The sequence below is a fragment of the Euprymna scolopes genome, chromosome 33, assembly GCF_053919585.1.
Source record: "Euprymna scolopes isolate OS-2025 chromosome 33, ASM5391958v1, whole genome shotgun sequence".
Classification (NCBI taxonomy): Eukaryota; Metazoa; Mollusca; class Cephalopoda; order Sepiida; family Sepiolidae; genus Euprymna; species Euprymna scolopes.
Genome location: NC_136514.1, coordinates 74205923 through 74222477, shown reverse-complemented (window position 1 = coordinate 74222477; position 16555 = coordinate 74205923). Strand labels below are relative to the sequence as shown.

At 34.5% G+C, this 16555-nt stretch overlaps 1 protein-coding gene across 3 annotated transcripts in view; it reads right to left on the bottom strand.

Annotated features, from left to right (window-relative positions):
• Nucleotides 1-9418: 9418 nt before the first annotated feature.
• The window catches only part of LOC145258300 (uncharacterized), an 84899-nt gene continuing 77762 nt past the window's right edge, over nt 9419-16555 (bottom strand). For all 3 annotated transcript variants that reach the window (XM_080116345.1, XM_080116344.1, XM_080116343.1), the window contains 3 exons: nt 15833-15931; nt 13890-13984; nt 9419-9838 (listed from right to left, as the gene is read on the bottom strand). In XM_080116345.1, coding sequence (XP_079972471.1) covers nt 9716-9838; nt 13890-13984; nt 15833-15931 — 317 coding nt within the window. In that variant the 3' untranslated portion in view covers nt 9419-9715. The remainder of the gene's footprint in view (nt 9839-13889; nt 13985-15832; nt 15932-16555) is intronic.

The following is a 16555-nucleotide window of genomic DNA, read 5'->3' as shown; positions in this document are numbered from 1 at the left end:
TGATCGACACACGGAAATTTCCAACACAAACATTCCCGAATTCTTGTGATCATGTCGTCATATTGTCAACTGGTCACTTAACGTTTCCGAATAAATGGGTGATTATTTATGTATCTACCTAACGTTGCCCGGGATTCTTTCATTTTTTTTTTTTTTGCTCTTTTTTTTTTTTCTTTGTTTATTTTATCTCACTGTTTTTAACTGGTGAGTCACCACTTATCAAAGTTAAAAGCGATTCAAGGATAAAAGTTAATAAGATGAATAGATTGTAGTTCAGATTTTATGAGAGTCTTCAGCGCTTCTACACTATTAGGACGAAATTTTGTAGTCGATAAATAGAGTTTTCAGATAAAAAACAATGGTTTCTACTGATTTTTTTGTCAACCCTAATAAATTACAATGATAGCTTACAAATTATGTAGTCGAAATTACCTGAATATTACTGAATTATTAAAAAAAATATTTTAATTGTGTTAGCAGGTGAAAAATTGCCGCCATCTTGTTTAAATTAAAATGAAAAATTACCTCCCTTTTGAACTCTCGTGTCTTACGATCGTTTTTCTTTAATAAATAATTTTCTACCTTATCGATTTTTGTAATTTTTGGATATAATCATCGTAAAAATTCGAGGAATACATAGATACCATTGTTTTCATGTGAAATTCAGTATTACAATTTCCGGAATTTCGTCCTAATAGTTTAGAAGCGCCAAGTTTTTTATTAGGTAAAACATTAACAGTTACGGTCAGGGAAGAATGCAAGAAAAATTTCTTTGACTATGTTTCAAAATACCCTGCATGCAGAAAACATGAGATAGCCAATCAGGCAGAACCCTTAATGGAGCATGAGATTCCTGAGAAAAAATTAGAAGTAAATCTGTTTAAGTTTACAGATAGATAAACTGCAGATCTCTGCAGTTTCTGGGAAATAGATTATCTTCCAACTACACAGGCTAAGAGGGTGATCACTAAACTTAAGCACCATTTCACACAACATGGGATACCAGATTAGGAAGTCATTGATAATGGACCCCAATTATGTCGCCAGAAATTTTCCATCTTTGCAAGAAAATGGTGTTTTACACACACACCTGTCAGTCCTTACAATCATAAGGCAAATGGAAAAGTTGAATCTGTGGTAAAGATGGCAAAGAACCTCTTTCGGAAAGCGATAGATGATAAAGCTTTTTTTTTTTTAAAACATGGGAGTCACCACTTACCAAGGCCCGGAGGTCACTCAGGGATAAGGAATATTGAGTGTACAGTAGTCAATGGGATAATATTGTAGTAATCGTTAGTAATGGAAATTTGGTAAATGGGATTACTTAAGAGGATGATTAATCAAGAATTTGTTTATGTTGGACTTGAAGACAACCAAGTTGTAGTCAACTGGAAAACAGGCAAATGGAAGAGAGTTCCACAGGCGTGCAGTTCTAAGAAAGAAGCTTTGTTCATGGAATCTACGTTTTGATTTAGTCACAGATAAAGAGTGGGGAAAATTATTGATAGTGGTTTCAACTAGACAGGTGTTTTTCATGAAAGATGATAAGGCTGATCCATATCTAGTGATGCTGGGCCACAAGAATATGCCAGCAGCTGAAGGTCTGTCATCACCAGCACAGAAACTGATGTTCAGAAGAAGCAAAACACTCCTTCCAACGAGAGAGGATTTACGCAAACCAGAATTACCCAAAAATTTAAACAAGATAATTAAGTGGGAGAGAACAGTACTTCAATCACAAAGTAAAACCACATCAACCACTGCAATCTTGCTTCAACTAGAGATGTGGTATGGATGAAATCGCACATAAAAGGTCAGAAAGAGTGGAAGAAATTCATTGTGTGGTGGAGACTGGATGAGAGGTTTTATTATGTCAAAATTAATGGAGAACTGCATCAAAAGAATAGGGTGGATTTGCAGAAAAACAACAGAAGTACCGCCATTACGATCACCGATCTACCAGCCTACAATTGCATAGTGTGTGAATGAGACTTGTAACCCAAGAAAATGTAGAACCAGAAGAGACTTGTAACCCAAGAAAATGATAGAAGAGAAAGAGTGAGCCCAACACCCTCTCCAACAAAACTAAACCCAGAAATGTAAGAATGGCACAATTCTCAAAAAAATATCGTTTTCTCATACATGTTGCTTTTAGACATGACTAGCCTGGGTATCAGGCATTGCCCGGGTGTTTGCAGGTGTGTGTTGAGCAAAAAAAAAAAAGTTGTAGGAGGCACCCAGGCTCGAACCTGTGACGCAAAGGCGAAAAAGAAAGTGGAGGTGTGTGTGAGGGTATTGGTTGAGCAAAAAAAAAAGAATAGTCGTAAGCAGGCTTGAACCCGTACCATGAAGTAGGAAAGAACATAAAAAAAAAGAGTGACATGTTTGCTGTTGCATCCATTGCCAAACCGGAAGTGATGTAGGTTTAAATTAAGCCTAGAAAATCAAAAAGAGGCGATGACTTTCGAAAATATTGGAGAAAAAAGCGATCCCTTCCTGTAGAAAAATGCTACCGATTTCTTTCATCAAAAGTTTTAGGCAGACATACATACATACATACATTTAAACAGACAGTTGAGATTTATATTATAGATTTTTGAATTAATTCATTGATATATATATATATATATCGCCATGTTATATATATATAGACATGTTACATATATATATATATATATATATATATATATATATATATATATATATATATATCCATGTTATATATCATTTTGAAGCTCGGTTTTCGCTCTATTGAATCGTGTTATTCATTACTGTTCTCAATCTCTTTATTCATTTTTTGCAGGATTTTTGACAGCATGGACAAAATTCAAATCGGCACGATTTTCTTGTTCCAGTTCAAACTAGGCCGAAAAGCTTCCGAGATAGTTAATGATATCAATGATGCATTTGGCCCAGAAACTACTAACGAACGTGTGGTACAATGGTGGTTCAAGAAATTTAGCAATGGTGACAAGAGCCTCAAAGATGAAGATGGCCGCGACTGGCCGAGTGTAGTTACTAAGAAACATTTGAAAGCCTTAATTGAAGCCGATCGTTGCAAAACCACACGAGAAATTGCTGTTGAACTTGAGGTCGATCACTCAAGTTTTTTGTCATTCAAAGCAAATAAGGAAGTCAAAAAAGTTACATAAATGGATGCCACATGAATTGAACAATATCCTTCTGCACAATAAAAACGACCCATTTCTCAAGCGGATTGTGACGTGTGATGAGAAATGGATTCGCTAAAACACCCGGCGATGTTCATCACAGTGGTTGGAGGCTAGAGAAGCACCACCACACTTTCCAAAGCCGAAAAAAAAGGTTATGGTGACTGTTTGGTAGTCTGTGGCCGGTCTCATTCATCACAGCTTCTTGAATCCACGTGAAACGATTACGGCAGAGAAGTAATGCCGACAAATCGACGAAATGCACAAGAAGCTCGTATATGCTCGAGATTGGTCAATATGACAGGACCAATTCTCCTCCATGACAAGACTCGCCCACATACTGCTCAACTGACTCTGCAGAAGCTGAACGAATTCGATTACGAGACTCTGCCTCATCCGCCATATTCACTAGACTTCTTGCCCACCGATTATCACTTTTTCAAGCATCTTGACAACTTCCTGCGCGAAAAAAGCTTCAAAAGCCAAGATGATGCCAAATCAGCCTTCAATGACTTTGTTGCTTTCAGAACTCCGGATTTCTATACTAATGGAATGTGACCTTCATCAGGTGTATCTTGTCAAACTCAGGCATCTTTCTGTCAAACTTGGGAATCTGCATGGAATTTCGAATGGAGCAGTTTATTTAAACCACAGGGGTAGCATGCTTACATTCTGTCAGCCATAACCGGGTACAAGTCTTAAGTAATTCGCAATTGCGTTTTGAATGTCGGATTATTAGGACTACTATTTTCATATCAGTTATTTAAACAACGTTTCAGTCGATTTAACCTCTAAACTTTTTCAGGTGCATCCGTTCAAACTCTGTAATCTATATGGAATTTCGAATCGAAGCCTTTATTTATTTGACAATCTAATTATCACCCTTTCCTATTCCTGGCTATCATAAAAAAAAACCAAAAAAAAAAACCTTGATACCTCCAAAGAATGTGGACTTTATCTTATCCCTGCTATAGTAATAAAAAATGCTCTTTGCTGAGCTGATTCTGTCCTCTCTAAACTCTATAAGAAATGCTTAGAGGGATGGAAAATTGCTTTTGTTGTACCAATGTTCAAGAACTTTGGTGAAATAACTGACAAATTATCACCTCATAAACCTACTTTCATTCTCCACTAAAATCTTTGAATCGTTAATTAATCTACAGATATTCGGCCACATTGAAAATGCTAAACTTCTTTTTGACTAATAGTTTTGGGCTAAGATCATAGTGTAGTATCTGTTCTGGTGCTATACTTAAGTTAATTTGTCCTTAGCCAATGTAGGGGAAACCATTCTATACTAAGGAAGTTTTATTTTTGCCTACTTCCAGAGTGCGCTCCTTTTTGGGGAGCTGGTTTTCCCCCACCTTAAAAACGACCTTGTGTCACATTTTGCTTTTGTGGAGAAGCAAATAAATACCAACAGTGTGGATTTAGCAATTTAGTTCTACTACAGATAACCTAACGCATATACTATGCACTGAGTAAAGCAGGTGAAGTCAGGGCGGCAGCACTTGATATATTCCAAGCCTTTGACAATGGATGGCATGAAGGTCTTCTCAAAGAAAATTAATTTGTATGATATTACTGGATGAATATTTAACATAATCAGACACTGATGGCAACCTTCTGTCTTATAAGACAATGCCATTCTTCATCTAGTTTCGTGCACCGCAGCATCTGTTGCAGCTATACAGTTCGAAGCTAGAATTGTAAGCCTGGGCAGGTGATTAGGAGACTCAGATTTGTCCAGTTACTTCTCAGCATCACAAAGTTTGATGGAAAGGCAAAGTGCGACTGCAGGAGTTGCCAGAAAAGTGTTGCAGTACTTCACCATCCGCTTATCGGGACTCCAAACCATATTTTTTGTTAAGGTTTACTTTCTCAAAGCATCCACAATTCTTAGCTAAAAGAAGATCTAGGTCAATATTTTTGGCTGGCCATCTAATAACATTACATTAATGTGAGTGTGCCCCCCCTAGGGGATGGGGGGGGGGCATCATTGTTCTTTTATTATTCCTGATTTTCATAAACTAGCTCCCTGATGCAATTGTGTCCAAGATGGTTATATTTGCTGATGACATCACACTCTATTCTTGACAAATAGTCAAATCAAATACACACATATCCAAGACAACTGTTAAACCCTTAGAAAATTACATCCAGTCTATGGTGGATGAGGGCCAAATTTAATGCTACCAGGACAAAGCTTATTTCCTTTAAACAATTATAAGAGACCTTACCAACCACCGATCTCCATATCTGCAAGAACTTTTTCTAATAGACTAACATCGAAATTTCTCGGTCTAAAAGTCTCAAGTAACATAAATTTGAATACATAGAAGATACTACCAAGTCTGCTGCAAAGGTGGGCTCCCTCTATCGAGCTAGAAAACTATATCCAAGGCAATTGCTAAATCCCTAGAAAATGACTTCTAGTATGTGGTTTCCTTTGCATGTTTTTGAAATACACGGTCGTACAATAGTTTTGCACTTCTGTGCATTATTGTTGTACAAGTTGCACCGATTGAAGAGTAGGGGGAAGACAAGGCAGTTGTATCATATGATCCTCCTCTTTACATCTGCAGTCTATTATGGAATAAGACAATAAATGAATTTAACGCGACCAAGACAAAGGGTGAAATTTTGAATGTTACGCAACCAGTTCACACATCATCGTTTACATAAATGCACATTGTTGTACGTTTTCACTAGTGAACGATCAAGTAAATAGATAAAACAAATAAAGTTTCTTTCCTACACACATGCACGGTTGCTCTCTGGTTGTCGCTTTTCCATTTGATAGTCGATTTTCTGTTTGTTACGACAAATCTATTCATGCATGGAAGCAAAATGGAGACTTGCTCGCTTTCAAAGGTTTTATTTAGGAAGAGGTTGTTCATGGGAGGAGAGACCAATATCTAACTAATTACTTATTAACTTGTTTTTCTAACTTAATCTTAAGATGGTGACGTACGGGCAGAGTTTCAAGGCAACATTCACTTAGATTTCTATATTGTCGGGCACATCTTGTCTGTGCCGCTTCCTGACTTTCATAAATCTTTTGGTTTCTCTCCTCAAAGGCATGACGTCATCACCTCCTATATTTCGACACCTGCATTTCTGTCTAGGGAGCTAACATTTAACCCTCCCCTCCACACTTCAATGACAACACCTGCAGCAGAGTTTATTTCTGTCTGCTGTCAGATTTTGACATGTACTTTGTAACCCTCGCCAATATTCATACTAGTTAACCTAATCTTTACTTAATGGTATAGGATTCCAATATATAATAAAAGCTTCTCTTTATCAATTATAAGAAACTTCACCACCCACTAGCTGAAACACCCATCCCGAGAATCCAACATTCAAACTCTAATATTCACAGGTAACATGAATATATAGACGATACTATCAAGTCTGTTGCAAGGAAAGTGGGCTTCTTCTACTTTGGTAGAAAACTTCTTGCACCTGCCAGTATGCTATATTTATAAGAATCCACCATGCGTACATGCATGGCATATTGTTGCCACATTTCGGCTGGTGCACCAACCACTAACCTCTCATTCTTAGACAAGGAATCTCCAAAAAGAATCTTCAAAACTTCACACTGTCAATTAAGCCCTATCGCCGCGGTGTTACATTGTTTTACAAGTACTTGTTGCACTTGTGCTCATTTAACGTTAATATCCCTGACCAACCAGACAAGCAACAAAATCACACACCTTCACGGTAAAGGTCCCTACATGCTTATGGGCTTTCCACTCTAGTAGCACCTCTACTCCAACTATATAAATATGAAAACAGTTAAATGTAATGTGAACAAGCATCTTGCTGCACAACTCCCCACTTAGGATGTCTCCTATAAATGTGGCTTCTAATTAACAGCAGTATTAATCGTCTTAATGAGAGTGTACTTTGTTTAAAGTATTAAATAAATTGAATAAATAAATAAAGAGCCATGGAGGTAGATTATTCTTATTCCATCAGTCATGACCGAGTAGAAGTGTTCATTATCATATTTTTCCTTTATATTGCCTGTAGTAAGGATTGAACCTTCAGCCACCAGAAGATTATCGTTAATTGCTAATTAATGCATTTCACAAATGCTGCCATGGATCCACATGAGTTCCCTAGTTCAACAAAGATTCTCAAGTTGGAAATAATATTCCTGAAGAACGTCAAAATTTACAATGGTTGAAATACTGTGAAAATTCTCTATTGACTGGCAATCAAATCAGTGCACTTTCAATAACACATTTAAGAATTCACTTTAGATGCGATGGAGGAATACTTTCTTTATCAGAATGTTACAAAATCTACAAGGACCAGAACTGGCCAAACATTGTTGGTGCTCAACCTTATCTTCACCTGTTACTCTAGTTTTGTTTCTTCTCTGCAAATTTTGCTTCTTCTTGGCAAGAATTATCATGTAGCTCTGGTGCAGGGTTTATGGGATTTTCCCTATGAAAACTCACTCAAGAAGCTTAACTTTTTTTACCTTTAGCGCCAACGATTACACAGTGATCTTATTTTGGCCTGCAGTCTCCTCAAAGGTAATTATGATAACATACCTTGGGATCTATTATTCACTTCTGCACCAGAAAGAGTTTTATGTGAACACTACAAGAGACTATGTCACTGTCAATTTCGACTGAAATGAAGGAAGGTCGCTTTCTCAATCAGGATCCAGGGACCTTTAAACAGACTTGCAAGAGATGTTAACCTAAGCTTATCTAAATGTTATTTTTAATCCTTAAAATAAGTGATAATCAGAGGGAGCTAAGGGGAAAAATTGGGGTCAAAGTTAAAAAAAAATGTGACCTCTGCGGTCTCCAGCAAACTATTCAGACAATTTTGGGTTTAAACATTGTAAACTTTACATAAAGGGTATTCAGATATGCAGCAAGCTTTTTAATTACGTAGTTTTGGGGTGAAAAATTGGCTGCCTAGAGGTCAAAGTTGAAAAAGTTGACTTTTGCAGACTCTACCAAACTCCTCCACTAATTTTGGATTTAAACACTTAAAATTTTAAATGTAGGTTACCTGAACTTTTTAATATATATATATATATATATATATATATATATATATATATATATATATATGCACATAAAGTTATGAACAGTACATAGGGCCCAAACAAAGCCGGGCTGAACTGCTAGTATATCATAATGCTTATTTTATTTAAAATATACATTGTTCGTCCCATTTTTTTCTTTAAGAAGAAAAAAAAAGAACAAATCTTTCGATACATCTCTTGATGAGTGAAGGCGAAACTAGTCAGCTGATTTTTTTATATTATTTTTTACTTTAATTTCTTCAAAATTGCAATAAATTTTGTACTTTCCAAAAAATTCATAATATATATATATATATATATATATATATATATATATATATACATATATATATATATATATATTCTTTATGTAAATAGTCATATTTTGCTATGATGTGCAGACTGTTTCAATCATATCTGATTCCATCAGGCAAGAAAAATTAAAATAAAAAAATTAAAAGGTTCCAGACCTTTTCAAATTTGGAGGAGAGAAATAATCCCATGACTGGCAATAAGCAAAAATTCAAGTTCTTTGCTCTTTGATTGAGCACTATCAATGACCCTTGTTGAAATTCAATTATTCTTAATTTTTGGAATATATATATATATATATATATATATATATATATATATATATATATATATATATATATATATATATTCTTTTCAGCTTTGAAGAATTCAAGGGGAGGTAATTCAAAGAATTGATAAAGTTTTGCATAACGTATGTGTAAGCAAGACAAACATTAAATTAACAATAATACAAAACATTATCTTAAACATTTAGCGAATTAAAATAGTTTTTTTAGTTTTTATAATAAGAATTTCAAAATAAATTACAGCAGACATTTTTTGTATTTATATGAAAATGAATTACTTTTTTAAACTAACTTTTTAATGAACGATAAATAAAATTCTGAAATTAATGAATGTGGTCATCATATGAAAATGTATATTTTAATAGAAAAAAAAAACGAAATTTCACGAAATTAAACTTTCATAATAAATCAAAATAATTATTAAAAGTTATAAACTTTGAGAACCTCTTGAATTGTCACCCCTTGGAATTCTTCAAAAATGAAAACAAAAAAATTATCATTCAAACCTAAAATGCACAAGTGCCAAATATTCTATACACATAATGTGACACCTATTTTATATTTTTTTACTGTTATAAACAACGACCTGATGTTGTGAGATTTTCTTTTTATTTGCTGCAAATTCTTGCACGAATTAAAAAAAAAAAAAGTAGTTTTTTTTCTTGTGTGTCGTCTGATTACAAGATGAAGGCTCTGAACAGTAAAACAATCCAAAGAAAGTGTCGCCCATGAAGAAAAATTTTTTAAGTGAAGTGTCCCGTTATGTCCATTTTTCAAACACATTAGTATAAAAAAATATTCAATCAAGAAAAAGAAAGAAAAGAAAAGAAAAAAAACAAAAAGAAAAACAAAAGTGAAAAAAAAAAAAAGAAAAGATTCCCCAGTTATTATCGATCCGTTCCCCAGGTGTTGTTTTTCTTCTGCAATGCTTGTGCAAGTTTAGTTTTCCGCATCCTTTCATCCTCGCCTGGGATTGAACCCAGCACTCCATTTTGGTAATCCAAAATTGCCTACAAGCAGACAAAGATAGTTTTCAAAGTTATGGACATTAAAATTTCGATTTCTATGCTTCTGCAATAACCACGTGTTTGTGTTTCTTTTCAAACAGGCTGTCACCATTTTGTATGGTGTCGTTGAGGAAAACACAAAGTGGTCAAAAGAAAACAAGAGAAATAACAAACAGTTTATTCTCACGGAGAGAGTTTATTAATGATAAACATTAAGACATAAAATATGATACAGTATTAATGGATAAATGCTAAATATAATTAAATCCTTCTTAGACAAGAGAAAAATCCAGGAGTTCTTGATGGATGCATATCCAAACATGACATTAATGCAGGAGTGCATCAGAAGTCGATCCTTGTACCTTTATTAGTCCTTATATTCATAAATGATCTCCTGAATAAAATTATATCTTGGATGGGTATATTTACTGGTGACACAACGCTCTATAATAGATGCAAACGAAAAATGAATGGATATATATATCAAAGGAAATGGTAAAAACCTTAACTTCCAGTTTGTAGCAAAATATTAAAAAGTCCCAAATAGTGGCCCCTTACATCCAAGTTTCAATATGCCTTGTTTGGGGTGACCAAGAGTGAAAAAAAAAATGATACATGGAAGGAGTTAAAATGTATAGATGTAATTATTAATGAAAAACCTTAATTGTTCTAACACAATCGAAGTACACACGTCTTGCCAGGGTAAACAACTAGAGAGAGAGATGTGTAATGAATCATGTACAAGTAAATATAACTTACTTTATTATTCACATTCTATGAACCTGATGCAATAATCAGAAGAGGTATCTAACAAGAATGGTGTCAGAGTTATGAAGGCCATGCAAAAATGACAGACTATTGAACCATATCAGACGCCTTGGGTATTCAAGCCAGTAAGTGAAAAATATTGAGTTTGTAAATTCGCATGCATGTAGAATTAAATTTGTTTTTTATTTTACAGAAATAGGCGAGTGCATTTTTTTTTTTTTTTGCAGAATAATTCAGGGGAGATAACTTGGGTACAATTTAAAGAAGTCTTGGATATTTTGAGCTAAAAACAATCGAAATAGATTTATATTTTTGATAACACATTCTTCAAGGCTTTTTCAATTTTTGAGATGAGGATTGATAATTTATATTGTTTGGATTATTCAAACTACTGTTCTCATCTCGGACGTTTCAGCCTATGTAACCTCTGACTTTATTTAAGTGTTGAACTTGGAACTCTGTTTGTCAAACTCAGAAATTTGCACAAAATTTTGAATAGAACCATTTGTTTAATCTACAAGTGTCGCATGCTCTCATTCTGTCACCCATGATTAGTTAGAAGTCTTAAATAATTCGTAATCGTATTCGGAATATAATCCACAATGAGGGTTGAACTTTCAGCCTTCGAAGGAGTATAAGTTACAACTGAATTTTATCAAATACTTTATCCATTATGACACGGGTCCTTGCAAAATACTTAGGCTGATGGAATGAGAGCATGCTACCCCTTTGGATTAAATAAAGTGTGCTATCTGAAATTCCATACAGATTCCCAAGTTCAATAGAAAGATTCCTTAGTTTGGCAGAAAGATTTCTGAGTTCAACAAGATACACATGAAGAAGGCTGTTACATCGGCCGAAACATTGTGCAAATAACACTTAAGATGAGAACAGTAATCCGAATAATCTAAATAATATGAACATTCTTCCAAAGTCAAAATAAAAAAAAATTCCCAAGTAATTTCATTCATATCAAAGGAATATTTTTTTATTTATTGATGTCAACTTATCATCCTGCACTCCAATTTTGCATCACTTTCATTAATAACATTTAGAAAGGTATGAATCCATTTCTCTGCCGTCTAGATGCTGTTTAGATGCAAATATCTTCTGTCCATCTACATGGCTTGTTGCACTTTACTATTTTTTGTCAATAAATTTCATCTGATTTCATCAACTATGTGTTATATAGTAGTGTAGACTAGATTTTCAAGCCTTTGCAGAGCATTTAGTCAAGAAAAAAGGAAGCTCACAAATAACACATGTCTACATCTTCCACTCACTTCCAAGATACCATAGTCATCATTTTCATCAGGGTTCCCTCGAAGCTATATGACCACTTTTGCTAATATCCTTTAGAAAGGCATCTGTATTTGTGATACAAAGAACAGAACTTTGTCTCATCATTCCCAAACTTTTTGCCAAACTCCAGTCTATTCTGCTTTATTCCAGATCAGATAAATACTGTATGTAGATATTTTGTTTTAAAATATTAAGTTTATTATTTCTCCATGAAAAAGTTAGTGACAAGAACGTCTCAAATGGTATGACTGTCATCTGCCGTCAGTCATTTGAAATACTCCAAAGTGTGCCCCATATTGACAGTGATGGTAGACTGCTAAAAACAGAGGGGGATCAGCTGATTTTGATGGGCAACACAAACAAAATGGCACCAGGCATTAAAAATTGGAAATTATTCATGAAATATGTATGAGACAACAAGAAAAAAAATGAAACTAATAACAAAATTCTCTATCTATATAAGAGCCAGGTACGTCCAAGGATGGAATACTGTTGCCACATATGGGCAGGAGCTGCTAGAAAAGACTTGTCCTGCCTTGATAGGGTTCAAAATAGACTTCGTGGCCTCGTGGGAGATGTCCTTTTCTCTTCGCTGCAATCTCTATCTCACAGAAGAGATGTTGCGAGTTTGTCTCTGCTTTATCGTTATTTTCATGGAAAGTGTTCGACTGAGCTTCAATCTATGGTCCCCCCTCGCCAAACTTTCACAAGAAACACTCGACTAGCTGAAAACATTATCAATAATTTCCCCCACTCTTTATCTGTGCCTAAACCTAAACATAGATTCCATGATCAAAGCTTCTTTCTTAGAACTGCACGCCTGTGGAATTGTCTTCCGTTTTCCTGCTTTCCAGCTGTCTATAATATGGTTGTCTTCAAGTCCAACGTGAACAAGTTTCTGATGAGCCGTTCCACTTAAGTTAACAAATTTACCGAACTTCCATTACTATCGATTACTATATTGTCCTTTTGACTACTGTACACTCTTTAACCCTTATCCTTGAGTGGCCTATCGGCCTTGATAAGTGGTGACGCCTATGTAAAAAAAAAAAAAGAACAGATTATATTCTGTTTAATTCCTGTTTTACATGATTGATGCTAAGTGTAAACATGCACTTTGTGGCTGCATGTTTATTTCGGTTGCATAGTTGCATAGTGAATAGCAGACTTGGTGCAAATGAAAAATATTTAACAAAAAGAAGAGAAATCACACAGGGAATTGGAAATATGTCTGATCTTGTGTTTAAGCCAACCAGAATTCCATTTGTCTGCTTGATAAAATAATATTCCTTCATATACGAGGTTCCCTGTTGTGATTATGACTCATCAAGTTCAATAAATGCCCAAATATAGGAATCACCTACACAGTAGGTTTTTTTTTTATGTTCATAGATTTGCAATAGAGGAACCCTTTCAGCGGTTAGTTTCTAGGTGGTCAAGCTAACAGAAGATACTGATATAGTCGGTTCCAGTGACCAGCTGAGAATGACTGAGAAATTGCTAGTCAAAAGTAAATATATTCCAGCAGATGGGCGGGATGGGTGGGTGGGGGCAGGAGGCATCTGGATGTTACAAGGTCATTTTGTTTTTCTGGGGTCTGACAGTGAGGTCTGTGTGTGTCTCCAAGCAAGATTGGCTCTTGGACTTGTGTTTAGATTTTATCGAGCAAACATCTTTCGTTTGAAAATCTGCTGTTCAAAATCGAGTATCATAACGTCCAACAAATAAACTTCTGTTACATGTTTTAAACTGAAGCTGTGGTTTTATTTCGAGGGAGAATTTTTCAATTGCGGAACTGACTGAGACCCAACAGCTGATACTACAATCGGTGCCAGTACCGAACAACCATTTTGGACCGGCACAACGAGCGGACAATCATGACCTGTGCAGTGAACACACAGAGATGCACATTCATACAAATAAAAAACATTATTTCCCCGACTGCAGAGAAATTAAAAATATTTTTAAAAAAGGTGCTACTTACTTGCTGGATTTCTTCTTCCGTATTCATAACAAAAGGCCCATAACCAACCACAGGTTCTTTTATTGGTTCTCCACCAATTATTAACACATGACAAACTAAAAAAAAAAGATGTAAAAATATAACTAAAACTCTCTCTCTCTCTATATATATATATATATATATATATATATATATATAATAAAGTAAAGTAGGATTTTCTATTTTCGTCTGCAATATGTTACTGTTTACAAAATTAATATTTCATTGAAAGTATAAGCAACAAAAAAAAAAAAATATAAACATTACACTGAACTTTGAAAACTTTAAATGCTATTAAAAAGTTATAGTGCTTTCGAATTTGAAACCAATGTATAGCATAATCATGTTTACACGCCACTTCCTGTTAGATCACCAAACTTAAGCGACATTGACCTTGGTCAGTACCAACATGGGTGACCATTTGGTAGTACCAGTAGATGCCGTACATGTACTGAAGTATGGAGAGGGACGAGTGCCATGAGGCTGTTTTTGCCAAGAAACGTTACTTAAAATAATGCAACACTCCCATGACCTCGGAATACTCATCCAGAATCTGACCCAAGGCTGCATCAGCATTTTCTATCAGTTTTCAGTATATAGCCAGATAAGTTGCCAAAAAAGCCAATGCGAACACAGCTAGATGATAAATTCAAAACACTAAAAACAAAACCTTAACCCAAGATAATGCTTATTGTTTTTTTTTGTTTTGTTTTTCTTTGTAATGATAAAAACAATTTTTTCCATGGAAACAACTATGATCAAAAAAAATTATTTTTTTTCACGAATAATATCAGATACGTAATTTTCTTTCTTATTAATGTAAATATCACCTACTGATTGGCAAGTTGTGTCAGCTTTGTCCGGCTACTTTTCTCGTAGCTTACCGTTAACTGCCACACAATACCAACATGACGGTAAAGCTCTTTATCATTACAAAAACTGTTGTTGAAAACCCCTTCCTTTATCTATGTAGATAAAATAGTAGATGTATGTGTCTGTGTAAATATTTCACTGGTCACATAAAACTGAAATTAACAGGAAATAGTAATCATATACCAAGGATGGTTTATAACGAGTAAAATCTGTGTTTAGATAGATGATTAATACATACAGAAATATATCGGCAAGTTGACATGCAAAATGTTCATTTCAACTTGCCAGCATATTTCTATTACATTTGCGCATGCGAAAATTCTTTAATTGTGTGAAGTAGTTTAATTTAAAATTTTTCTTATCTATCGGTCAATAGCTCAAACAGTAGGGAACATGGCTGGAGCACTAAATGTTTTGGTTTTGATTATAGCTGATAACACCCAATTCATTTTATTATATATATATATATATACACACACACATACACACACATATATACATATATATACATATATATATATATATATATATTATAAAAAAAATGAATTGGGTGCTATCAGCTATAATCGAAACCAAAACATTTAGTGCTCCAACCGGATTTCCTACTATTTATATATATAAAAAAATTATATATATATATATATATATATATATGACTACTTCATTTAATCACATAAATTAATATACGAAAGTATAAATTTATGCGTAAACTTTAAGTATTTACTTCAACAGTGCTCAATACATAAGTAATTCAATTGCGAATTGGCTCTGTAATAATAAATACAAAATCTGCATGAATTAAAATATATTTAAGTGTATTTTACTACCGGGCAAGGCCAGGCGCCCCCACCCCCCATTAGTTACCCATAAATCAACAAAGTAATGTTTGAGGCATAAAATCTGAACTAAAAAGTAAAAATATAGTGATTGCAATATCAGGCTTGGTAAAAAAAAAAAAAAACTGTTATAGAGATGACCTTGATAATGTTACATATAATTCAAAGATTAAAACTTTGATCTTTGAAAAAAACATCAAATAAATTCTGACTTACTGTGATCTTCATGGGCCTTGACTGTAACGGCTTTACCAGTCATACTAAGTAAGCCAACGTGTCCGATACTGGCAGGTTGACAATCTTCACCAAGATAGCCTTAACAAAATAAAAGTCAAAGAAAGAAAAAATGATGTTGGTTGAAAACAAAGAAATCATCATCATCATATTCGATTTAACCTTTGTTTTACACAATGGCATATGGTGGACGACTTTTAGAAATGAACATCCAAATCTCTCTCGAGTCAAGTTTCTTAGGAAGTCATTTACTTGGACAAAAATTTTTATAGACTGGACACTTTTCCTGACACTAACCCATGTGTTTTTTATTGAGTCGCCATCTTTAGGTGATCGCCTTCTGAGGCTAAAGAGTGCTTCACCTTCAAATTTACAAATTAACAAATTTAGGTACAACCTTCATTTAGACTAGCGGAACCACACTAGCATCTTTCATATGCAATGTTGCTGGGCATTCTGTGGATGTTCCGCATGAATGAAGACCCCAAGATATTATTGTAGCCCTTTTGTTAAAACTGTAAAAGTATTTATATAAGTACTCTGGTTAATGTAGTGTCAGAATATATCCAGTTATTATGGTATATCTCCAATATCTTTATAGGAGTCTGTGACATATTTCCATTGTATGGACACCCGGCATGAACGGAAACCCCATGATATCATTATACCATCTTTAGACAGAACTGATACTACCATTGGATCCTA